This window comes from Chiloscyllium plagiosum, unplaced genomic scaffold (assembly GCF_037043375.1).
Source record: "Chiloscyllium plagiosum isolate Xiang-an unplaced genomic scaffold, Cpla_swu_hap1 HiC_scaffold_37, whole genome shotgun sequence".
NCBI classification, from domain to species: domain Eukaryota; kingdom Metazoa; phylum Chordata; class Chondrichthyes; order Orectolobiformes; family Hemiscylliidae; genus Chiloscyllium; species Chiloscyllium plagiosum.
In genome coordinates this window covers 28,702,395-28,729,151 of record NW_028270175.1, presented here as the reverse complement: position 1 = coordinate 28,729,151, position 26,757 = coordinate 28,702,395, and the positions used below count along the sequence as shown (strand labels likewise).

General features: G+C 45.9%; 2 protein-coding genes across 2 annotated transcripts in view; one reads left to right on the top strand and one right to left on the bottom strand.

The window, feature by feature from the left end:
* Positions 1 to 7,064: 7,064 nt before the first annotated feature.
* The window catches only part of dhrs3b (dehydrogenase/reductase (SDR family) member 3b), a 21,725-nt gene continuing 2,032 nt past the window's right edge, over positions 7,065 to 26,757 (bottom strand). Inside the window, exons 2-6 of the mRNA XM_043675646.2 lie at positions 13,474 to 13,617; positions 12,527 to 12,646; positions 10,899 to 11,137; positions 9,293 to 9,418; positions 7,065 to 7,667 (exon numbers count right to left, since the gene is read on the bottom strand). Coding sequence (XP_043531581.1) covers positions 7,583 to 7,667; positions 9,293 to 9,418; positions 10,899 to 11,137; positions 12,527 to 12,646; positions 13,474 to 13,617 — 714 coding nt within the window. The 3' untranslated portion in view covers positions 7,065 to 7,582. The remainder of the gene's footprint in view (positions 7,668 to 9,292; positions 9,419 to 10,898; positions 11,138 to 12,526; positions 12,647 to 13,473; positions 13,618 to 26,757) is intronic.
* The window catches only part of aadacl4 (arylacetamide deacetylase like 4), a 27,565-nt gene continuing 26,871 nt past the window's right edge, over positions 26,064 to 26,757 (top strand). The window contains exon 1 of the mRNA XM_087980544.1: positions 26,064 to 26,082. Coding sequence (XP_087836670.1) covers positions 26,080 to 26,082 — 3 coding nt within the window. The 5' untranslated portion in view covers positions 26,064 to 26,079. The remainder of the gene's footprint in view (positions 26,083 to 26,757) is intronic.

Genomic DNA, 26,757 nt, shown 5'->3' with positions numbered 1-26,757 from the left:
TCTCCGCGAATACTTCACTTCAGTTAAAGCATTTGAGAAGTTTAACAAAGCTTAACATGACCTGATCCAGAACAATACATGTGTGTAACATGTAGGGACTCACCGCTGTGAAAAAGTCAAAATCTTGTTCAGTTTGAATGGCCTGGTTTGATAACATGCTCATTCCACCTTGCCCCCAGTGTACACAGCTTACACTATTTGCAGCACCTTTCCAGATTTGCAAGAATAATGGCCAGGAAAAAAACACACTGGGAATTGCCAGGCCAACAGAAAACTAGAGATGAAAATGTGCTGCTGGAAAAGCGCAGCAGGTCAAGCAGCATCCAAGGAACAGGAGAATCGACGTTTCGGGCATAAGCCCTTCCAGCAACACATTTTCAGCTCTGATCTCCAGCATCTGCAGCCCTCACTTTCTCCTCCAACAGAAAACTAAACTTGTACAAAGATAGTTCTAATACCCAACAGCAACAGCACATTGAACTAAAGGAACATACTAGGGTATTTTATTTAACAATGATACTTTTCCTATTGCTATTCTTACCGTCTTCATATAGATACAAAGACAAAATCATGCAGATGCTGGAAATCTGCACTAAAAGCAGAAAATGCTGGGATACTGAGTGGATCTGGCAGAAGGAACAGAAGGAATGGGCAGGACTTTACCCAGGGCTTCAGGCCTCCACCTTGGGACCCACACCTATCTCTCATCCTGGAGTTGGTGGCCTATTTGGATGTACTGTATTCACCTTTGCCTTCCTATTAAGAACAACAGGTGGGTTCATGACACTGCCAGTCCATTGAGAAGTCTCTTGCAACCCGACTAACAGAACTGGGCAAGGCAAATCTCGGACAGCATTAATGTCGAGGAAGTCGGGAAGGTGGAACTGAAGCAATAATTTGATCTGCCATATTCTTACAGAAGCATAGAAATCAAAGCATGTCACAAAGGAGGCCATTTGACCCATCCTATCTGTGCCAGCTCCCGGAAGAGCCACCCAGCTAGTCCCACTCTCCAGCCCTATCTCTGTAAGCCCTCTCACATTCAGACATGTAACCTTCAATGGAATCTGCCTCCACCACTTTCCCAGGCAGCATATTCCAAATCCTAACAACTCCCTGAGGAAAGGTTCTCCTCATCTCATTCCTAGCTCTCTTATGGACAATCGTAATATTGTCACTAGTTTTTAACATACCAACAGTGGAGACAGAATATCCTTCTGTCAAAATTGCTCATAATTCTGAACACCTTAATAAGGTCAGATCTTAATCTACTCTGTTCCAAGGAGAATAAGCCCAATTTCTCTAATCTTTCCTTGTATCTAAAAACCCTCATTCCTGGTATCATTCTAGTGACTCCCCTTTGCATTCTCTCCAGGGCTTTTAACATTCTTCCTTAAGTAAGGTGCTCCAAACTGAATATAATACTCCAATAGTGGTCTGACCAATCTTAGCAAGATGGTGGAGCAGGTTCCAGGGTAGAAGCAGCCTACTTCAGCTCCTGATTCATATGTAGGTATACTTCCTCCCCACCTCCACCCCCCTCTCATTTATCTCTCCCCACCCCCACCCCCCTCTCATTTATCTCTCCCCACCCCCACCCCCCTCTCATTTATCTCTCCCCACCCCCACCCCCCTCTCATTTCTGTCTCCACCCTGCAGGCACCCTGCATCTATTCCTGATGAAGGACTTTTGCCCGAAATGTCGATTTTCCTGCTCCTCGGATGCTGCCTGATCTGCTGTGCTTTTCCAGCACCACTCTGATCTAGACTCTAGTTTCCAGCATCTGCAGTCATTGTTTTTACCTAGTAAAAATGACCATGACCTCCTTAGTGTGGAAGGCAAAATCCTCTGCTTAGGCTGTAGGGACTGTGTTGGGGGAGGGCATGTTAGGGATCTTTGATGCCTACAACCCTTCTATTCTGAGGCTTGAGCCTCTGGAAAAGGCAGAGGGACTTCTACACTGCAGGCAGAGGCCAGCGAGGCTGCAAAATCACCCCGGCCTGGGGTTTTAATTATATCAATTATCTATTCCATCCCACTGTGAAGGCAACTGGTCCAAGTCCCAGCCTGTCCCCGGGATACCTCCCTGATCGAGGGAACACTTCCTGAAGCAACTTCCCCCAGACCCTCAGACTCCAAATCCATCACCAAAACATCAGGAAACTTCTGTGCAATGTTTCAAGGCAATGACCTTCCATCAAGACACTCCAGTGTTTTCAAATATTATCCCAATATAAACTCCAGCGGTGGTTCTGACAATCTGGTTAAACAGAAAAAGATGGACATACAGCAGACAGCGGTTTTACGTTTCAGACCAATGATGTTCCACTTCTACGTTCCACAGACTCAGATTGCACTGGACCCGAGTTTTTCTCTGATGAAATGCTCAATTTTGGCTGATTTTAAACATTATCTCATTTTTCTCACTTCCCAACTTTCTGTTGACGCAATTTATTTTTAAGAAGAATTTCACTGTAAGGGGAAGGGTCTAATATTTGTGGCTGTCTTATTCATTCTGAGAGTGGCCAAACCACGAGAGAGTTTTCTGTTTGCTATCTCTCAGAGTGACTGTAACTGTAAGGGTTTCCCTTGCCTTGCTGTATTTAAGCCACATGGCTTACCAACACACAGCTTCAGGTACCTGATTAAATTCAAACCTCTGTTCTTGGTTGGTGAATATTGTGCAGTCTATGTCTGATTACTTGACATTACTGGGGACTGGCACTAGTGTCAAGCTGGAAGAGAGCCAGGCTACAGTAATAAGAGATACCTCTCCAGGTCCCATCAGTGTTTCTGAGTTGACTGGTTCAGAGGCTTGCCAGCCTATATGGCTTAAGGTATCAGGTTTTCAACTCTGCCATGGTGCACTGTGTCATGCTCAATTCCCATCATAAGGTTTGTAGCCAATGGGACCTCAGTGAAATCCCAGTTTACAGGGACCACAATGGCCTTTGTTAAAATCGCCATTGATTCTTTGACTTATATAGGGTAGCATGTACAGGGAATGAAAATCAAATTCTCACTTTATACTTAAGAGCTGTCTTGATTGTCCAGTTGGATTATATGTACCCTATGCATTTACAATGCACTGAAGGAAGCCATTCAATCCATTGTGTCTATGCTGGGTCATTTGCTAAAATAATCCAAAGTAGTCATACTTCCCCATTATTTGGTGTACTGTATTCTTAAATTTAAAATATTTATCTATTAATCTCTTAAAAGCTGTAGTAAACTGTCTCAACTCCATTGGTGGAAATTAAATCATGCTCTTTCAAACTCTCCTATTAAAAATTACTTCAAACACATCTTGTGTGAAGTTTGCACATTCTTTCTGTAGCTGTGTGAGTTTCTTCCCACAGTCCAAAGATGTGCAGGTTAGATGGATTGGCCATACTAAAGTGCCCATAGTGTCCAGGAATGTACAGACTAGGTGAATTGGCCATGGTAGATACAATGTTACAGGGATAGGACGGGGGGGGGGGTTCTGGTGGGATGTTCTTCGGAGGGTCGGGGTGGATTTGATGGGCTGAATGGCCTGCTTCCACACTACAAGGATTTTATGACACTATTGCAGGATAAATATGGAATAAAGTCCAAAGAATGAAAGCCTCCTTTAGTTGCAAGTGATATGCGAAATAGGTTCAGGCAGATTCTCCCAAACCCTTCCAGTGTACAAAAGAGGCAAGCTCAACAAGATGCATGGTCTACATCTTAAATGGGTTAAACTTGCCCTGGAAGTACCTAACACTGTCACTGGATGGTTAAAACTGAAAGCAGTCCATTCTCTAGCAACAAAATCCTAACTTACATGAACGCTAATCACTTTAAGATGTCGGATGGTCAGCAGGTCTGACAGCATTCATGAAGAGAGAAACAGGTTCTGTGAAGAAATGTTATACTTTACCAGAAACATTACTGTTGCTGCATCTGCTGAGTATTTCCAGTATTTACTGTTTTATAACATCCCTCACTGTCAACACAACAGAACTACCTTTAAAATATCACATATCATCTTTTGTATGAGGGAGAAAAAGTACTCATTTCAATCTCTGTTTTATTTTGATGAATGTGTGCAGTTACATGCCAAGACCACAATTTAAGACTGGTTTGGGTTTAACACTGTGCCTGTGTGATTGGAGGTTTTCGTTTTCACCTTGCACAAGCCTTCATTTGCCTTGTGGGTTCTATCAGTGAGCCTTGGACTTTGCAACTAAATTAGTCTGTAATTATATTCAGACATCAGTGTACGTAATCAGGTAAACATGAATAAATATTGTATTTGGCTGTGGTAAGATCTCATCTCATGACCATGAGATAACGGAGACAAATAAACTGCAATAACTGCCCCCCCACTACCCTCCCCGTCCCCAATCCAAGCCAACCCAATCCATCCCAACTGTCACTGAAGGCCCATAATGCTGGCAACCATTAAATTTCTCAACCAAGTATCTATTATGTACACTGGACTCTTTGCACTGGGTATTTGTCTGAATGATGTGAGTTCTTTTTATACCTCATTCAGCTTCGACATCAGCAAGGGAACATTAAAAAACCCTCCCGAGGGTAGGTTTGCTATGACTAATTACTGAGTAGTTGACTCTGTAATTAACTGCCCTGTAGTTAACTGGCCCCCTGAAAATGGCCTGGTAAGCCACAGTATCCAGAGCAGTTAGAGATGAGGACAAATGCTGGCGCTCAATCCAATAAACAATGGAAAGAAACTACTACTGACCAAATAACTATGTACAGCCTAAAGGGAAAACTAGAAGGTGAAATTTTCTCTCTTCCTGTCATCACAACTATGACTAGGAGAAAGTGAGGACTGCAGATGCTGGAGATCAGAGCTGAAAAATGTGTTGCTGGAAAAGCACATCAGGTCAGGCAGCATCAAAGGAGCAGGAGAATCGACGTTTCGGGCATAAGCCCTTCTTCAGGAATGAGGAAGGTGTACCAAGCAGGCTGAGATAAAAGGTAGGGAGGAGGGACTTAGGGGAGGGGCATTGGGAATGTGATAGGTGGAAGGAGGTTAAGGTGAGGGTGATAGGCCGGAGAGAGGGTGGGGGCGGAGAGGTCAGGAAGAAGATTGCAGGTCAAGAAGGCGGTGCTGAGTTCGAGGGCTGGGACTGAGATAAGGTCGGGGGAGGGGAAATGAGGAAGCTGGAGAAATTTGCATTCATCCCTTGTGGTTGGAGGGTTCCTAGGTGGAAGATGAGGCACTCTTCCTCCAGGCGTCGTGTTGCCATGGTCTGGCGATGAAGGAGGCCAAGGACCTGCATGTCCTTGGCGGAGTGGGAGGGGGAGTTAAAGTGTTCAGTCACGGGGCGGTTGGGTTGGTTGGTGCGGGTGTCCCAGAAGTGTTCTCTGAAATGTCCTGCAAGTAGGTGGCCTGTCTCCCCAATGTAGAGGAGGCCACATCGGGTGCAGCGGATGCAGTAAATGATGTGCGTGGAGGTGCAGGTGAATTTGTGATGGATATGGAAGGATCCCTTGGGGCCTTGGAGGGAAGTGAGGGGGGAAGGTGTGGGCGTAAGTTTTGCATTTCTTGCAGTTGCAGGGGAAGGTGCCGGGAGTGGAGGTTGGATTGGTGGGGGGTATGGACCTGACGAGGGAGTCGCGGAGGGAGTGGTCTTTCCGGAACGCTGATAGGGGAGGGGAGGGAAAGATATCACACCTATGACACAAGAAATGAAAGACACCATTGTGCACAGCATGAGAAGAGGGTGCTGATTGGTTGGGCCAAGATTGACCTGGAGATGCAGCAAGGACAATTGTCAATCTTAATTCTCAACAGACGGGTAGATTCTGATTGGTCAGGGCATTGCCATGGGGATGCATCAGCGTTTGACTCTCTCCATGACACCGTTACTTTTGAAAGTAGCACAATGTATGTACAAATTCCTTTTGTCAACAGAGAAATAGAATTCTGGGTACATATAAATACTCATGACCCTGTTTTGTGAACAACTGTTCAAGCTGCACATCCCTGCTGATGATGGCCCAACCAATCAGCAGCTTTTCCTCATGCTGTAGAAATCGAGGTCTTCCTAGCCCCTTCCCCACCCCAACGTCTGTTCCTTATGTCCTAGTTCTAACGAGAGGAAGATGGAAAGCTTCAGCCTCTAGTCTCCTCCTAGATGTTAGGTACAGTAGTAGCATTTTAGCAATGTTGAAACATAGACTGCAAATCCAATTGGGAAATGTTGCAGTCTCTGTCTAACTGAAGCAGAGAGTATAGAAAAAGGTGGTTGACACTGAGCAGTACAGTGAGAGAGGCGAGACAAGTGCTGATTGAACATTCCTGATCTTGGATGTAGGTTTGCTGGTTGAGCTGAAAGGTTCATTTCCAGACGTTTCGTTACCTTACTCGGTAACATCTTCAGTGGACCTCATGCAAAACAATGCTGAAAATTCCTGATTTCTATTTATATGTTTGGGTTTGCGAGCGAGCTCAGCTTCCAACTCAGCGAGCAAACCTACATCCAAAACTTCAACCTGAGCTACAAATCTTCTCAAAATTCCTGGTCTTATCCTGGCCAAGTGGAAATACAAAATGATAAAACAGCACAAGGGCTTACTCTCTTGTAACCAAGGAATAGAGCAGAACTTTGCCGTCAGAAATCTGACTCTTGTTAGGGATTCAAGATCAATTGTGGTTATAACCACAGAACACAAACCGTCTCCATCTTGTATGTGGCATGGAATCCAAGTTCCTTCTAGTCTTAATCCCTGTATTTCCCATGGCAGGAGACAAGAACGGGCAAACCACGGATGCAGCTACTCAATCCTGCAACATGTTTACTGAGACAGTCAAAAAGTTGAGGGCGGAAATGTTCCACCTTCACTTTGTGTGTACATGCAGCAGGTGCACCCATACAGTAGCATTTTGGGACCAATCCACAAACAGCGATGCCCAATCAACGGTTTTTTAAAAACTGCAGAGGGATAAGGCAGCAAATGGTAGGGGTTTGTGGAGTTGGATTACAAAGCTGCCAGTGAACAGCTGAACAAGTTGAAGTGTTCCTATAAATACTTTCAGCAGCTAGTCATTAACATCCCCTAGATAGTCACTTTTCTATTTTATTCATTTACTAAATCCAAGAAAGAGGAAAAATAGTTAATGGTTTTCAGCCAGATGGTAAATTACAGTTTAAATATTAACATTTACAATATGATTTAAAATGAAAAGTGATGAGTCGAGTGGAGCTGCAAAGAGTCATTGCCACAGCGTGAACAAAACACATCTGGTGTATTCACTTGGAATAGTGACCATCACATGTAAGAGTAGAAGTTACGTAGCATTCCTGGTGAACCATTTCCAACACTCCACAGTCACCTATTTCCATATTTAACTCAAGGAACAAGTCACCTTGATTTTGTTTCTGGTCCCCACATTAACGTCCAGTTTGACTGTACACAGTTTGCCTTGAGGTAGCTCTGGGCTGTGAGGGTTCGATTCTTAACATTATGCAAGATGTGATGGAAAACACCCGCAGAGCTGCCTGCCGCGTGCACATTCTGTTCAAAGTTCATTTTCCAGCTTGCTTGCAAGATTCAGGTGGGATCAGTGTGGGGCTGTCCCTCTTATGTTCGTCCTTTGAAGCTGTCCATACAGGCATAACTTCCTGTAAATCTGTAAATCTCTTCCAAAGCCGTGTGCGGGAGGATACTGCAACCCAGAGAGGGGGAGAAATAAGGTCAAAACCAAGTGCTGTTTATTACGACGTACAAATTAAACTGTGCAGCACCTCACTCAGGTCTGTCTCAATGTGTATTGTGCACAGCATTACACCCAAGGCGCAGTCACATTTGAGCACAGGCTACTTCTTGAGCACAGTGAGAACCCAAAACAGCAGAAGAGATGAATGACCAGTTAGAATGTTTTCTGCTCGTGTTGATCTGAGGGAGCAATGTTAGTCAAGATACCAGAACGTCTGGTTCTCGGTTAATGCCAACAGGATGTATAATGCCACCCTAAGCAGATGGAGTCCCGTTTCACCATTGCAATGGAAAATTAGTATCTCTCAATGCAGTGTTCCCTCTGGATCACACTGCAATATTCACCTTGGTTGTCTGCTCAAATCCAGATGAGGGGTTTAGCCTATAACCTCTCAGGCCCAGGGGAGATTTATCAATGGTTTAACCAGTATTACTACATCAGGGAGTGGCGTCAGTTTGTGAAGGTCAGCGCTGCAGTGTAAAGTCTGATCCCACACATTGTGGGCGGCACGGTGGCACAGTGGTTAGCACTGCTGCCTCACAGCGCCGGAGACCCGGATTCAATTCCCACCTCAGGCGACTGACTGTGTGGAGTTTGCACGTTCTCCCCATGTCTGCATGGGTTTTCTCCGGGTGCTCCGGTTTCCTCCCACAGTCCAAAGATGTGCAGGTTAGGTGAATTGGCCATGCCAAATTGCCCGTAGTGTTAGGTAAGGGGTAAATGTAGGGGTAGCGGTATGGGTGGGTTGCGCTTCGGCGGGTCGGTGTGGACCTGTTGGGCCGAAGGGCTTGTTTCCACACTGTAAGTAATCTAATATAATCTAATCACACCCACTTCGCAGTCACAGGATAGCAGTCACCCTCGCTCATTCCCAGCAAGCCGCTAGTCAAGGCCACCTCAGAACCCAGTCCAGCTCAGCAACGCACAGGAGGAAGCCTGAGGCCTTTCTGAACATGCAGTGACTAGGTGAGTTTACAAACCAACCCTATTCTTAAAGCACAGTCAGGAATATACGGAAGCTCCCAAGTAGTTCAATCAAGGCTGTATCCGCCCCTTGCAGGCAGGAAATGCTTCTCGTCTCACTGACCTGCTTTGGTTTGAAGACAAGCCCGAAGAGCCTGACAGAAAGTGTCATCACCAGCTCATTTCACTGGTGACCTTCTCATGCTGTCAGTGACACAGCCCTAAGTAGCTGCACCGTGGGTGGTACCGTGCTCTGTGAAGGGGACTGCAGCTCCTTGTCCATCAGAACTCCACATGCAGCTTTTACTCTCACAACAGGCACTCAGTCGAAATAAGGGAGGCCCATCTAATCCACCGGAATGAGCCAGCACACCCTCCTCTCCTCCCCTCCAACCCTGATCTTCGTTTAACATGAATGCTGATTGCAATTAATGTTTACACACTGGCCACTCTGCAATCTACATTCAGCTTTAGCCAGTTAATGCTCATGTTTCAGCCCCCTACCTCCCCTTTACCCAAAAGTAATCAATCGCACCCATCCCCTTCTTTAAGAAGCTTTTTCAGGCACCTCCTTCCAGTGGACTGGGGTGAGGGAGTGACCGAGGGCTCACCTTTTCATGATGACCAGTAGGTGCATGGTCCAGGGTAGCAGCAGGAGGGCCTGGTTAGTCTGTACTGCTTCCACTGTCCGGCGGGCAACTGTGTCCGGCTTCAGGGGAGGGAACAGCTTTGGAAATCTGCAGCAAGACAGAAAGATACACAAAGGAATCAGATTTCTGTTTAGCACCACACCAGGGGTCAATACACAGTTCCTTCGTAAGATCTGCTCAAAGACAGGGTGGGTCAGGATGTGTGCAGACACCTCAGGGATGGCACTGACTTGGCACTGGGCTGACCTCAAATCTTAACGATTAGTGCCAGCACAGTAGGCACTGACTCTATCCAAGAGGGAGAGATCTGAATGGCACACTGCCGTTCTTAAAACAGGAACATGAACTGATTTATGTTTGCTGCTTTAATAAAAAAGACCAACTAAACCCTTCATCTTTGTTGAAGTTATATGCACCTTCCCAGTCTCTCAATCTGGATTCAGCTGATTCAGAGGCTGCTAGGACAGCAGCTACGATCAGACTCAGGATCACAGGGTTAGGAAGGTGGAAACCTGGCATCTAACGAGGGCAGGTTCCATTGCTGTGCCCATCTCCGGGCCACTCACTGGATTTAGCACTTTAATTAAAAATCGCATCAGCAATCAATGGGAGGCGGTTCCAGCAAATTGACTACTATCAGGAAATGCCACTTTTTCATGTCATTCCAACGAGTGCTTTCGATAACATGTTACTGTACATCAGCATTCGAGGTACTGAGCAGGGAACAAAGAACAGTTTGTCATTGGATTAGTGACTGTCCCACCCTCTCTTGAAACAGTCTTCACTGCATTGACTTGTTCAAGATCCTGCCTGGATGCTGCTTCGACCTTCCTTTCCCTCCTGATCTCTGAATCCAGAGGTGACATTTCTCTATCTTCCACCTCTTACTCCAAATCACTTTTTGTGCAGTTACCTCTACATTGTAAAACCCTTCCCGCCCTCCTTCACCATCCTATAACCTATAGGCCTTCAATGAAGAATTTCCCTTTATGTAGCATTCTAGCATAGCAGAGATCCCCATGTATTTTGTAACTAAGCACAAGCATGGTTATAAGGCAAAGCAAAATGGTCAGGTATCAATCCCCCCCCCAGGCTCCTGCTCTGCAGCAGTGATGGTCTCACACTGTAAACTATACACTTCACCATCGGCACACACAGTGGTAACAGTCTGTACCATCTACAGGATGTACTTCAGTGATTTGCCAAGCCTCCATCAATGACCAGATCACCTGGAAGGACAAGAGTGGCAGATGGGAGCACCACCCCTTGCAAATTCCTCTCCATGTCACAAACCATCCTGACTTGGAAATATAATCATTGTCCTGGAAAATCCCTTCCTTACAGCATTGCAGGTCTCCCGACACCATCTGAATTGTCATGGTTCAAAAAGGCAATCACCACCACCTCAACAGATGAGGAACAGGAGATAGCTTAGCCAGTGATGCTCGCGTCCTGTGAAAGAATTAATTTAAAATGAATCCTTCACCCCCTAACAGCCTGTGGTGAACACTGAGCAAAAACCCTGCAACTGACCCAGTTATGGAGAGTTCTGAGCGAGTGCACTGACCTTGTCTTCATGCCGTGAAACATCTCGGTGCTGGTGTGGAAAGGGAGCACTGTCGTAGCATTGACCCCGGGACAGTCGAGGAGGCCCAGGGTCAGACTCTCCATGAATGCGAAGGAGGAGGATTTGGAAGTGCAGTAATCAATGGCACCCGGAATGGCAGACAGTGCCAGCACAGAGTTCATGCACACAATGTGTCCGTGTTGCAGTTCTAACATCCGAGGCAAGAACGCTTTCGTAGTCTGGATGGGAGGGAGCGAAAATTAGAACTACGCAAAAAGAGAATCTTACAGTCTCAATCACTGCTTTCACCCTGGTTCCTAGGTAATTGACTGTTCTGAGTTCTGCAATTCTGTGTCTGGTACTGGATGGTATTGGAAGAAGAGGATGTTTTCCTCCAATGTCATGGCCAACATCCCTCCCGTCAAGTTAACACTGCCAAGACCAGAACATTAAAATATGAACAATAAGTGATTGTCAACTCTACTCCCCACTCTGCTATACCGAACAGGAACCACAGCAGCAGTGGAAACAGCCGTATCCAAACTGACTCTCAACTACCACGGGTCCTCCAGAGTAAAGCAAAACAGAAATTCACATTTCCTCAATTTAAGCCCCGATAGTCATTCCTGCAAGGCTGTCAACACAGGCAGCTCCACAGGGAATAGTCTCAAGCATTTCCAAAACCACACGTGTTTTTTAAAAAAAAACATCTTTGGTTTGTTTGACAATCAGAAATTGATTTCTGACCAGCGTGGTGGCTCAGTGGTTAACTCGGGTTACTGTCTGTGTGGAGTTTGCACATTCTCCCAGTGTCTGTGCGGGTTTCCTCCGGGTGCTCTGGTTTCCTCCCACAATCCAAAGATGTGCAGGTTTGGTGAATTGGTCATGATAAATTGCCCGTAGTGTTCAGGGGTGTGAGGGTTAGGTGCATTAATCAGGGGGAAATGTAGAGGAGTAGGGGAATGGCTCTAGGTGGGTTACTCTTCGGAGGGTCGGTGTGGACTTGTTGGGTCGAAGGGCCTGTTTCCACTTTGTAGGGATTCTATGTTCTATGATCAAAAGAGATGGATGTCGGTGCCCAGAATGGACTGCTGAAACCTCCCAGCCTCTGTGTTACGATTGGGAGGTCAATCACACAGACTGCAGGATTCAGAAATTTGGCAGTGAGCTGGAAAGTAGTTTACATTTACACAGCAATTTAATAGATGCTCCACACAACTCAAAAACATTTCACACAAGTAAATTACAATTAAATGTGTCACTGGAAATAGTGGACCATTTTCCAAATCCAGTTAGCACAAATAGCTATTAAAAGATGGATGACCAGTTAATCTGGTTTTGATAGTTTGCACTGAGCGAGCCACTTTGATCAGGACAGTAGAAAACATCCCCTGCATTGTAAAACCGATATCGCCATGGCATCTTAGTCATTCACCAGGATAAGAGAGGAATTGACTGGGTTTAACATCACACCTCTTGACAGTGCAGCACGCCTTTAGTTCTGCAACACTGCACTGATCCTAAAGCTCATACCATCATTAAACAGAAGCTGTTCTGATTATAACAGATGGCTGTTGTACAGGAGGGGATGAGTGTATTGAGAAGATGCCAAAAGGGCACGTACTGACCCAGAACTGGCCAAGCGTGTTGATGTGTTGGGACTTCAGGAGCGCATCATCGTCGCTATCGATTAGAGTCTTGCCATGAACCACCCCAGCATTGTTGACCAAGATGGTGACATCACCCACCTGCACACAAACAGAATGATCAGTCACAAACCAATCCCTCCCTCCCTCAGACTTCAAACTAAAAGCCTGAGCCCGCACTCAGACAGAGGTTAACAAAGTTCAGATTTGAATTTCTCCCTCACCCAGAGTGCCTCAGGTTCCCTTCATTAATACAACACCTCACATCACATTACAAAATCACTTTCTTGAAAGGGTTTGCAGGAAAGTGTGGCAGCCATATTGGGGCACAGCAAGATCCCACAGGCACCTAAATGAGAGTATGTTGGGCACTCAAATCAACTGGATAATCATCATCCAATCTGCTCTGCTCTGATAGCCTTTCAGAGATAAAATTAAGGCCTCTTACAATGCCACAGAATCCATAAGCGTACTTCAGAACAAAAATCTCCCATCAGGCCCCAATTTACTAATGACCAGACAACAGCCACCAGTATGTATCCAGGTTATAGACTTTTCTTTCATTGGATCGGGGTATTGTTGGATGGAGGCGATATTTGTGGGATCCTCAAATGCCCTTGAACTGAGTTGCTTGCTAAACCATTTTAGAGGTCGGTTGGGAATCAACTTCATTGCTGTGGGTCTGAGTCATGTGTAGGCCAGACCAAGTAAGGATGGCAGATTTCCTTCCCTAAAGGACATCAGTGAATCTGACGGGTTTTTGTGACTTCCTTGTCACTGTTATTGAAACTGGCTTCTTATTCCAGATTTTATCAATTACTGCCTTGGTGGGAATCAAACTCCTGGCTACTTTAGTCTGGGCCTTTAGATTACTAACGACGTCACCACCATCTGGCCCAATCACAGGCACGTTACTGGAGCAGGCTCACCTTCTCCCGTACGGCCTTGGCTTGTTGGTAAACTTCCTCTTTGTTCCCTACATCGCAGACAAAGTAGTGACACTCAACTCCCAGGCTCTGAATCTCTTCGCAGGCCTCCTTCAGACATCTCTCAGTCCGCCCCCAGATGATGATCTACAAGGAAAGGATCATTTGTGACCAGTTAGATTGTCCAGACATTCACAAATGTAATTCAACATTTAAGGAGGAAATCTTACGTCTCCACAAAGCTCCCTTTTGAAGTGCAGATTCCTTAACTCTGTTTGCAAACGCTGCAGCCAATCTCCATGCAGCAAGACCACATGATCAAAGATTCCATCAACCATGTGTGAAGAAGACCTGCTCATCCTGCTCTGGGATAAGCAGTGGCTTTTACAATCTCCTGAGAATATGTGCCCCTTAGTTCTGATACTGTGTGCTCTGGTCCTAAACTCTCCCATGAGGGGAAACATCATTTCAACATTTACCCAATAAAGTCCCTTAAGAGTGTTTCAATGAGATCACCTCTCATTCTTCTCTACTCCAGTGAGTAGAGTTCCCAACCTGTTTGACCCTTGCTCGTGGGCGGCACGGTGGCACAGTGGTTAGCACTGCTGCCTCACAGCGCCAGAGACCCGGGTTCAATTCCCGCCTCAGGCGACTGACTGTGTGGAGTTTGCACATTCTCCCCGTGTCTGCGTGGGTTTCCTCCCACAGACCAAAGATGTGCAGGTCAGGTGAATTGGCCATGCTAAATTGCCCGTAGTGTTAGGTAAAATGGGGTACATGTAGGGGTATGGGTGGGTTGCGCTTCGGCGGGTCGGTGTGGACTTGTTGGGCCGAAGGGCCTGTTTCCACACTGTAAGTAATCTAATCTAATCTAAAGACAACCTCCCCATATCAGGAATCATTCTAGTGAACCTTCTGTGAACTGCCTTCAATGAAATCAAAGCTTTCCTTTAATAAGGAGACCAAAACTGCTCTCTGCACTCCAGATGTGGTCTCGCCAGCACCTTGCTCAGTAAAGACATACTTACAGCAAATCGTTCGATGGCCAATGCTCCTGAACCTACAAATCTGACAGAGCAAAATGCACAGGACTTCAAAAACACAACAAGAGCCTCTAAATTGTCAATGCTGATAAAAGACTGTTGGATATTGAACAGGTTTTATGCAGGATTAGGAAAGGAAATAATCCTGACAGTCTGAAAGGAGATGTCATTTGGAACAATAGGGGCACACACAGGGGGAGGAAGAGGGGTGCCTTGCGAGTTGAAATTCCACAAGGGTTTGTGCCAGGGGGCAATGAGCCACATTATACAATAGCTGTTGCCCTCACACAAACTAGTGCCAAGGTGGTGCAGTCTGATTAGCATCAAGATAAAAAGAGAAAAGTCACACAAAAAGAGGTTGTTTTCATTGATCTGTAGAACCAGAAAGGTTGCTGTGTGGGGTCCGAACACAGCCTGTTAGTCCCTTCAATTCTTTGTTGCTTTCTTTGTTATTAAATAAAAGAGATTATTCCATGAATTAAGGCAGTGCAATATATCCCTGCAATATTCCAGCCTGCCTCTGTGTTGACCTAAAATGCATCCAAACGAACTCACAACTCCAGGTAATCCTGTGTGAGGCATATGATAAAAGGCACTATATAAATGCAAGTTTTACAAAATCCACAAATCATGCAATTAAACTGCAAGATGCACTACCCTAAGGAAGAAGCGGCCTCGCCAGTCACGTTTGGAAATCGAACAGCCTTCAGAGACCCACTGGGACTCGAATCCTGTCACTGGAAGCAAACTAATTCCCCTCCGTTCCCCCCCAGCACCCACCTCTCCTTCCACAGGACAGACACACTGCTGAAGCCTGATTTATTTTGCTGATTTTTCTTGGATTTCCTCACCCCCTCCACGCCCCCGACCTCTGGTTTGACATTTGCATTTGTCTTTTTGTCAGGCGTCCGTTGGGTGAGCTGGGGGTAACAGGGGAAAGGGGGCACAAAGCTCGGAGTGAGAGCCAGGCTGAGGCAGACCGTGCCTGCAGGCTGCTGGGCTGCAGCGAGGAGCTGCCCTCACTAATTTCATGGTCAGCGAGTTCTGAATTGGAAGTGTGTCAGGTTCAGGGGATGCCGGCTGGATGCCAGGCAGCGGGACCACGCACACAGCAAGGCAGATCGTTCCAGCACACACACACACACACGGGCACACACAGAGATACAAAGGCACACAGATATACACACAGGCGCGCACACATACACACACAGATACAGAGATACACAGGCACACTGATATGCACACAAGCGCACACACACAGAGGCACAGAGATACACAAACAGGCACACAGAGATACACACAGATACACACACAGGCACAAAGACATTCACAGTCACGCACACACACAAGGCACACAGATATACACACACAGGCACACAGAGATACACACACACAGGCACACAGATATACACACACACACACACAGAGATACACACACAGGCACACAAATACATACACACACATGCATACAGATACACACAGTGAGATACACACACAGGCACACAGGTACAAGCACACAGAGATACATACACACAGGTACACAGAAACACACAAGCACACAGACATTCACACACAGGCACACAGAGATACACACACACACAAATACATACACACAGATACATACATACAGAGATACATACACACAGAGACAAACACACACAGAGATACACACAGACACACAGAGATACACACACACAAGGGCACACAGTTAGACACACACACAAATACATACAGAGACAGACAGACACAGAAATACAGAGAGAGAGAGACACACACAGTCACAGAGAGACAGACACAGATGTACATATAGGCACACACAGAAATACATAGAGACAGGAACACAGTCAGAGAGACAGACACATACAGAAATGCATAGAGATAGAGACACACAGTCAGAGACAGACAATGGAATGCAGCCTCCCCTTCTAATAGCAACACCTCAAACCCCCTCCCAATCTTTCCTCCTCACTCCCACCTCACTGAGCTTAGCTGGCAATAGCCACCCCATGACCTAGTAGCTAATCCCCACATACTAGCCCAGTCTGTACTGACAAGCTGTTCGACCACAGCAGCATCACAGGCATTCCAAACACATCCTGGGCAGCGTACCTTCCAGTGAGGATCAGCATCAGCAACCTCACACCACAGAAAGCAGGTGACACCACATTTGTTCAGTATGTGGCAGTGTTTACAGGTTACACTGTACAGCCGCCCCAGCGATAGTTACAAACACTGCATGGAGACCCAAAGGACATGCGAATAGTGGTTTAGATCCAGCGACAGAACTAAACTGAATGCACATCCCTCACACTGAGGTCACCTCCAGTGGTCTCTCTCTCTCTCTCTCTAATGAGAGAGCAGCCCTATGGTCTGGTAAGACAATGACCAATTTACCTTGAGGCCCAGCATGAAGCCATCATTGTGGCAGACTGTCCTCGTTCATTGAAAGGACAACAGAATTACGCAAAGGCAGGTGCTGGGCTACATCACTACAGATACCCCGCAATTCTCATTGAAATTCAAGCAGCAAATGGTAACCTAGATATTTTCTAACCAACCTGTTCAGAGATGGTCCTAAACACTCTGGAACATGTAGGACTTGTACAGCTGTCTATTTCACCACCAGAAGTTTCCATGTTAAATCAGTGGTGACACACAAATGCCAGATGGCACTGCCCATTCCCGTCAGATGTGATAAACATTCTCTTGGTTAGGGATGCCAATACCAAGCAACAAGAGCCAGATACCACTATAACCAAACAGGTATAATCCATATTGAGTCATTTTGTAAACCTTTTTGTTATCTTAAGCCAGTTCAAATACAGCAGGCAAGATGGGATCTGAGATGTGGACAGGACAGCAAATCTCTAGTGCAAACGGGAGAGAGACAGAGTGAGCAGCAGTGATCCAGAGACCATGAGGCCATGACTGTGAGAATATAAGTGAGCAAGATAAAAGACACAACATGAATGTAGCTTGTGTGGGGATGCTTCAGTGTAATTTGCTGAAACCAAGTGCAGGAGCCAGTGATCTGTGCAAGGGGAGTGAACGGGTTCACATAGGAGTCAGCACAGCCAAGCCTGTTAGCTATGAGCCAGGGTGAATCAGAGGTCACCTCCAACACAGAACAGCATTAGCCTTGCACACTTCTGTCTGCCCCCCCCGCCCCCGATACCTCAATCCACCCATCCACGCTAAAGTAGTGAGAGAGTGACACTGTCAGTATTGGGATAGGCAGCGTCATTAGCTGAGGTCAGGAATGTTTAAACCTGGGCAGAAGTCTGTACTTGGGTATAGCCACAAATATCGCACAATCATGTTGAATTGATAATTACAAACGAAGGATCTAGTTTGATCATTTTCTTTTAAATCAGGAGGGGGGGAAATTAAGCAAAACATAATTAATGATCAATGTAAAAATGAAACGGAGGACCGATCCTTAGCAGTTGATTTGGTTAGTTTGCCTTGGGTAAAAATAGTTAAGCTGGTTAGGCTACACAGAATGGGAGAGTGTGGAAAGCAGATGCTGTGAACCAGCAGATTAAACAGCCAGGGGCACTGGGGACTGATCTCAGGATCCTCATGATTTGGAGATGCTGGTGTTGGACTGGGGTGTACAAAGTTAAAAATCACCAGGTTATAGTCCAACAGGTTTAATTGGAAGCACTAGCTTCCGGAGCGCCGCTGCGTTGTCAGGTGCCACCTGTGAAGAACGCTCCGAAAGCTAGTGCTTCCAATTAAACCTGTTGGATTATAACCTGGTGTTGTGTGATTTTTTAACTCAGGATCCTGAGCTTGAGAAAGAGAATCCATCTGCTGTTCGACTCCCGGTCACAATTCTTCAAACCTGTTCTTGAAACTGCATCCGCTAAACCTGTAAAGGGCTACATTTGGCAAAAGCACCTTCCACTTTCAGACACAAGGAATAACTGCTCCTAGCAAGCTGTCGAATGGGGAGCCTGTGCACTGCTGGGAAAAGCCAGCAATCTGAGAGCATCCAGATCCTGGAAATCTATCAGACCAACTTCCTTCAAATATATAAATTGGAAAATAAATGCAACACATTCTGTGAGGCACGGTGACAAATTCAATCTGAGTTTGACTGGGTTTTCAAACTGCTGTTGCTGAGGTCAGACAACTGCAATAAACAGTAAAACAGGTTGTCCCTTTCAGGTCAAGTGTGTGTTTACAAAATGCCTTGTGTCCCAAATAACTGGCTAAAAATAAATACAGCAACATGCTTGCTGCTGGGGTGCTTTAAGGAAGGAGCTCACCAGGGTCTGAATGAACCAGTTGCAGCCTGCATAGCGCCCCTAAGCACCATGGCCAGCCCTCCTCCTATGCCCGCTGGACGTGCGTTTCCTTTCTAAGTGGTAAACAAGATTAATGACATCAACAGCACTCGGCTGACCTCCTGTTGAACCCGAGGCTGTGACTGAACTGCAAGGTGCTCCTCCAGCTACTCGAGAGAAAACGAGGCTTTCAAAGCATTCAGCAAACCTTGTGGCGGGGGTGGCAGTATTCCCATCTCTGAGCTGAGAGGCCCAGAGTTCAGATCCCACTTGCTCTGGAGCTGTACCCTGAGCAATACAGGGAGGACGCAGAACAAGCTAAACACAACACACATCGGAAACAAAACAACAGCAAATAAAGGGGCAAAATGTGAGAGGAAGTTAGATTAGATTCCCTACAGTGTGGAAACAGGCCCTTAGGCCTAACCAGTCCACATCGACCCTCCGAAGAGTAACCCACCCAGACCCATTTCCCTCTGAATAATGCACCTAGCACTACGGGCAATTTAGCATGGCCAATTCACCTGACCTGCACATCTTTGGACTGTGGGAGGAAACCAGAGCACCCGGAGGAAACTCACCCTGACACGGGGAGAATGTGCAAACTCCACACAGACAGTCGCCTGAGGCTGGAATCGAACCTGAGACCCTGGCGCTGTGAGACAGCAGTGCTAACCACTGAGCCACCGTGCCACCCACAGGCACAAAAAGAATGGGGGTGGGGGTCGGGGTGGTAAAGGACAAAATAAATGAATACAACAGAACGACAAGAAATGGCAGAGTTATGACAGAACAAAAGCAAACAGTTTAGGAAAAGTTACTTTTCTTTAAAATGAGTGAATTATGACCACAGGATTGGCGTTTTTATCCAACTGGCGTCAAACTGAATTATTTTTTTAACCCCCCCTGCCCCATCCCGAAGTCCACAATTCAGATGCAACCAAACACCATAAATTAAATGCAACCAGTGTGGCCCAATTATTTCCCTGGTGGATGTCCATGTTAATCCTCAAATCCCGGTCTCCAGATATCATAATTCTCTTAGCGAGTTTTGAGACACTACATTGGACAAACAGACAGAAAACTAGCCATCACGATACATAAACATCAACTAGCCACAAAAAGACATGACCCACTCTCACTAGTGTCCTCACATACGGATGAGGAAGGACATCACTTCGACTGGGACAACACATCCATCCTAGGACAAGCCAAACAGAGACACGCACGAGAATTCCTAGAAGCATGGCATTCCAACCGGAACTCTATCAACAAACACATTGACTTGGACCCCATTTACCACCTCCTGAGAAAAAGAACTGGAAATGACATAATCACAGAAAATGACATCACCAACCCAAGGAATTTAAATACATAAATAAAAAGCGGGCCATACCACCAGCGCTTCACCAGAGACTCTCACTGATGATGTTACCTAGAATGGTGACGAAAAGTCTGGAAACAAACCTTCCAGCTCAACATACATCCATTATAATTCTCTTCCTAAACAACTCAGTCTTACAATGTCTCTTCCTCTCTCTATCAATCCACTTTTCACAAAAAATAAAGTCACTCTGGCCAAGCTCTTGGCCAAACAGTCATCTTCTTTTTATATTAAGCAGTTTAGTGCCAAAGTCAGGGCTAACAATGCTCCAGTGAAGTGCTTTAAGATGTGTTACTGAAATAGAGGTGCTATATAAATGCAAGTTTTGGCTAGTGTCAGAACCTACTCTCTACATCATCAATTGCATTACTGTCTGGAACAGGACAAGTTGGGACACAAGGAAGGGGCATGTTGATGTTGGGTAATCTCAACTAACTACACTGAACCTCAAAACCCCTCCACCCCTGAAATAATGTCAAAGAGGCATAAACCTGCTGTAAACCCCCCCACCCCAGCTCCCAAAAATGGCTCCAATTCAGCAGGGCGGTGGGGAAACGTTGGCTAAGACCAGGTTTAGAGTTGGCTGTGATGCCTCTGATGGTTGAGCAGCCAGGATTAACATAGTTAACATTAATGGAGCAGCACTGATTGCAAAATCCAGGGTCCAATACATGACTAAAAGAACTCCTAGAGCACTAAGAACACTGGAGGCTAAGTAACTCTGGAAGACAATGGTGGAGGAGGAAGGGATGGGGGAAGGGCTGTAAAACTGGAGCAAGGCAATACAGTACGCATTTTATAATCAATGTTAAATTCTTTTAAGATGTGTGGAGAAGCAAAACTTTCGAAATCGCTGATCCTGTTCTATCACTGGGCCAGAATCCTGGAACTCCTTCCCAAGCAACATTGCAGAGGACCTGCAGCACATTGACTGCGCTGGTGCAAAACCCTTTTTCATGGGAGATTAAGGGCAGGCACGGTGGCTCAGTGGTTAGCACTGTTGCCTCACAGCACCAGGGTCCTGGGTTCGATCCCAACCTTGGGTGACTATCTGTGTGGCGTTTGCACATTCTCCCCGTGTCTGCGTGGGTTTCCTCCAAGTGCTCTGGTTTCCTCCCACAGTCCAAAGATGTGCAGTAATTAGCCATGCTTAAATTGTCAATTAGGTGCATTAGTCAGATGGAAAAGGGGTTTGGGTGGGTTACTCTTCGGAGGGTTGGTGTGGATCTGTTGGGCCGAAGAGCCTGTTTCCACACTGTAGGGAATCTAATCTAAATGCTGGCCTTGTCAGTGGTATCCATGTGCAACCAGCGAGGAAAATTCTTAAAAGCCAAGAAGCTGCAGAGGGGGTTCCTGTATTTACTGAGTGCTGCAGAGAAGGCTGAAAGCATAAAAGTCCAGTCCCAAATTATTAACTTCATATCACTTGCAGGTCTTCACTTTACTCCAAATGATCTCACAAACCCATGACCAAAACAAACACTTTTGTCCCTACACAGATACCAACAACAACCCCAAACTCCTCAACGAAATTTAAAATACTCCACAAGGCTTGAATGCAATGACTACATGAAGATGTTCACTTGCAGTAATACCAGCCAACTTCTGCAGCTCTACCTCAAATCTAGTATCAGCACTGGTTCCCTCATAGAAAGTTAAAAATCACGCAACACCAGGTTAGAGTCCAACAGGTTTATATGGAAGCACTAGCTTTTGGAGCGCCTTCATCAGGTGGTTATGGAGTATAAGATTGTAGGACACAGAATTTATAGCTAAAAGGTTTACAGTGTGATGTAACTGTAATTATATATTGAAAAAGACCTGGATTGTGTGTTAAGTCTTTTAGAATGGGCATGTGGGTTTCAGTGCTTTCATATGTAAATCCCAGAACTTCCTTCTCAAGTGAACTTTAACAATAAGTGCCATGTTGGCTCAAATAATGCATTGAAGGTGTGAGGTGCCCTGTGTGAGATTGTCTGTCCATCATAGAAGCCTTCTAATTAGTTAGCTATAAGCAATCACCAAATACACACCAGCCATGTCTGATATCCATGCTTTACATTACGAGTCACTGGATTAACCATCACATGCGAGAGCCCTGATCAATTTCCTTCTGCTCAATTGTACCCAATGGAATGATTCAAGTAAATCCAGAGGCTCAAAGCAATTTAGAATCATTCTGTCTTATGTTGTAGTATCAACCACTGATGCCAAGAACACTCCTTTCTCCTCACTTAAATTGCCTTATTCTCCCAGTTGCCATGGTAGCATCTAAAGTAGACAGGCAGGAGGCTGGAAGAACACAGCAAGCCAGGTAGGGGGTGCAGAAGTCGATGTTCCAGGTGTAACCCTTCTTCAGGACTGGGGGTGGGTGTGGGAGGGAGCTGCAGATAAAGGGGGTAGCGGGGGGGGGCAGGGGGGGTGAGGTGGGAATAGGTGAAGACAGGTAGCAATGGAGGAGGCAATGGAGGAGGCCAAGAATGGTCATGTCTGAAAGGGAGTGGTTGGGGGAATTGAAATGGGCAGTGACTGGGAGGTCTGGTCGGCCCCTCCGGGCCTGGCTGAGACACTTGGTCAGCTGTTCCCTAAGTTTACGTTTGGTCTCCCCGATGTAGAGAAGACCACATCGGGAGCACCTGATGCAGTAAACTAGGTTGGAGGAGAGGAAGGTGGATCTCTGTCTCACCTGGAAGGACTGTTTGAGACTGTCTACTTTGAATTCCAGCATCTGCAGTGTTTTTTACCATGGTAGAATCTAAAGCCTCAGATTTAGCTTGGACTGTGAGTTTAGTAGATCATGGACATTACCACTACTCTACTGTCTCATCTTTACCTTTTCTAATCTTATAATAACATTTAGAAATAGTTAGCCTGTAGTGGGGCACTGTAATAGAGAAACAATCAATCAATCCAAGGAAGAAATTAGTAATGGCACAGGATAAGCCACTGTTGGGTCTTAATGAGAAGGACACAACACCAGGTTATAGTCCAACAGGTTTATTGGGAAGCACTAGCTTTCGGAGCAGGACCAGCTCTCTGAAAGCTTGTGCTTCCAAATAAACCTGTTGGACTATAACCTGGTGTCGTGTGATTTTTAACTTTGTCCACCCAACGCCAGCACCTCCACGTTAATGAGAAGCAGCACTGTCCTTGCAAAAAGCAGATGTACTACACATTGCTATCATGGACTGAACAAGTTACATTGTGATCACAGAATCCCTACAGTGTGGAAGCAGGCCATTCAGCCCATCAAGTCCACAAAGAGCATCCCACCCAGATCCACCCCATACCTGTAACCCTGCACACCCCATACCTAACTCACCTGACCTGCACATTACTGGACACCACAGGGCAATTTAGCATGGCCACCCCGCTCAACCTGCACATCTCTGGTCTGTGGGAGGAAACCGGAGCACCAGAGGAAACCCACTCAGAGAAGGGGAGAACATGCAAACTCCTGTTGTGTACATCTCAGCGGTGCATGTGGCATTGTTAACCTACTGCCTCAACCAATGATGTTGGCTGCCCCACATGAGAACAGTAGTGTTTATAAAATCTTAGCTACCACAAGTCAACAAGTCCCAGTCATTAGTATCAACCTCAGCTACAAGGCTTACCCCATTCAGTCAGTTTCACTACGTTCTGTTGCTGAGGGATTATGGCATAATCCAGCATGTGGGTGATACTGGTAACCAAAACCTGGAAAATGCTGGCTTTAAGCGATGCCAAAATGGGTGCAAATGGGATAGTGAGCCACACACCAAAATGGCCCTGGGATAGGAATAACAGACCAGCTTGTGAGCTCAGCATTCCTGTTCCCACTGTCTTTACATCTGATGCCAGGGGAGGGAAGGATAGGAATGCTATCTGGCCTCTTCCTGTGGTGGGGATAATACAGACTGCCCCTTGTATTATAGGTCAGGGTCCATGGGTACTGAACACATTCATTCCAAATTGTCCAGTCCAGACAGTATTAATAAGCTATTGCACTGGGGGAGGCATCAGAGAATATCCAAGTTCTGCCCAATTAACCCTCTAGTACACACTATCCTAATGATGTAGTGGTAGTGCCACTACCTTTGGGTCAGAAATTCTGGGGTCAAAACCCACCTGTTCCTGGGATGTTGATGTAAACAACTGCTCACTGTCCAGCCAGGACGGGCTGGTTCAAAGGGACTTGTGCCCTGGCAACAAGTCAGTACAAACTGCATGCAAACGGGCAAAAGACACCTTGGAGCTAAATAGGTAAGATGTGAGTTGTTGTTTGACGTCAAATGTTGCAAACTATGTTGCTACTTTTGAGAAGCGCAGTAGCTACTGTACACCTCCAGTTCCTATATGCTTCAGGGATGCGATCCACCATTAGAATGGCAATTCAGCTCAATTACAACAAACCAGAGGTTAAAATTCGGAGATGCCGGTGTTGGACTGGGGTGTACAAAGTTAAAAATCACACAACACCAGGTTATAGTCCAACAGGTTTAATTGGAAGCACCTAAGGAAGGAGCGTCGCTCCGAAAGCTAGTGCTTCCAATTAAACCTGTTGGACTATAACCGGGTGTTGTGTGATTTTTAAGAGGTTACAAGTCCTCTATGTTAAGACACCAACATGCAAATCACTCCTGGGAGATTCTATGAGGCAAACGCTTCAAATAATTTCAACATTTGTTTTCAATTGTGAAATCAAGTCATATTATACAAGCTTGCATTTATACAGCATTTTTTTCAGAACCACAACGTCTCGGAGAATTTCACTGCCAGCCCAAGTACTATTGAAGTGTAGAGGACTCATACAATGTTGCATCGGGGCAGCGGACTCATGCACAGCAAGAGCCCACAAGCAGCAATGTGATAATCTGTTTCTGAGATATTTACGAGGGGGTAAATACTGACTAAAATACTGGGAATATTTCACATGTTCTTCTTCAGAAGCGACTTGGGATCTTTTACATCTGCCTGAGCTTGGGTTTGACCTTTTTTTAAGGACCATCTATTGGAGGACATTATTGCAGGACAGGTGACTGGATAGAGGGGAACTAATTATCTCTGGAAACTGAGCGAGGTCCACTTTTTGGTCTTTGGGGAGAGAGTTCGAGCTGGCAAGCACCCCTCCAGTATCTCATCCAAGTGGAATGCTCCATGATCGGGAATGGCGTTTAACCCTTTCAGCACCAGGTAGTACCCAGGCTGAATGGGAAAATGCACGCTCACTTCATAGATAATTGCAACACGAGATGAGATATTTCTTCAACTGGCACTCGTACTGTAACACATATTTCGGGGGGCGCCCTAAGCAGTGCATAATGCCTTACGTTACAATCTTTGCTTTCTTCCTGTTAGGATTATTTTTATAGAAACCTTAGACGCGGCTGGATCCTCCATCACAGAATAGACATTTTAAGTCAACCCTTTCAGGCATGTTATGACACATCTCTGGTGTAGGCGGGATTTGAACTCAAATCTCCTAGCCCAGCAGTAGGGAGAGTACCACTGCACCACAAGAGCTCTCCCAGCATATGGTACACTGAATAATATATCATTGGATAATAATCCGACTGGGTTTAAAGAGATAAATAACCTATTTCGTCTGATGTGGGAATCCAGAATAATAGCTGGGGGGCGGCAAGGTCACTTATGGAGATATCCTTCAAAAGTTAAAAATCACACAACACCAGGTTATAGTCCAACAGGTTTATTTGGAAGCACTAGCTTTCGGAGCGCTGCTCCTTCATCAGTTGTTTGGAGATTAAGACCATAAAACAAAATAATTTATAGCAAAAGATTACAGTGTCATGCAACTGAAATGATATATTGAAGAAACCTGGATTGTTATTAAGTCTTTCATCATACCAGAAGATGACATTTTTTTTGTTAGGGTATTGGCAGTATCATGGTAAGTAAGAATTCAAGGTACAGATTAGATCAAGCTCGGAAGGGGGGAGGGGGGTGTCCTATCAAACAGCTCCAGTGTCAAATGCGACTGGAGAGGATTATTGGTTTCTCGTCTCTTGCCCCAAAAAGGGACATCTTTCTGCTGGCCTGGGCTTGCAGAGTGAACAGCAAGAGTTGACAGGCGATACGGAAGTCTGGTGGCAGGGAGGAGTGTAAGTACACCAAGTCTAATCTGATCTGACCCAGTGACCCAATGTCCACCCCCAATCTCTCCCTTCGACAGGGGCTGAGGGGGTGACTTGGCAGCAGTGGACAACACTGTAATCTGCATTCCTTTAACCCCAGACGCTGCATTACACTGGAAATATCAATCTGCTGAACTGGCTGCAGACTCCGTTCAGAGCCACAGGGATAAAGCGTGGGTTCCCTTCCCCTCAAACGGCGATGCAATTAATATCATTGGTTCGGGAAGAAACACTCACCAGCGTATTTAAATAATTCAACATTGTGCGCTCCGAGGGGGTGGTGAGCTAACTACAGCTACAGGCTGCTGCTAGTGACACATCAGGGGACTCTCTCTATCACAATACACACTGCACTAGTCTCACTGCTAAATACGAGGAGAAATCTGCACACGTTCCCTGCAATAAAATATTCCCAGATTTCCCTCTGCCTC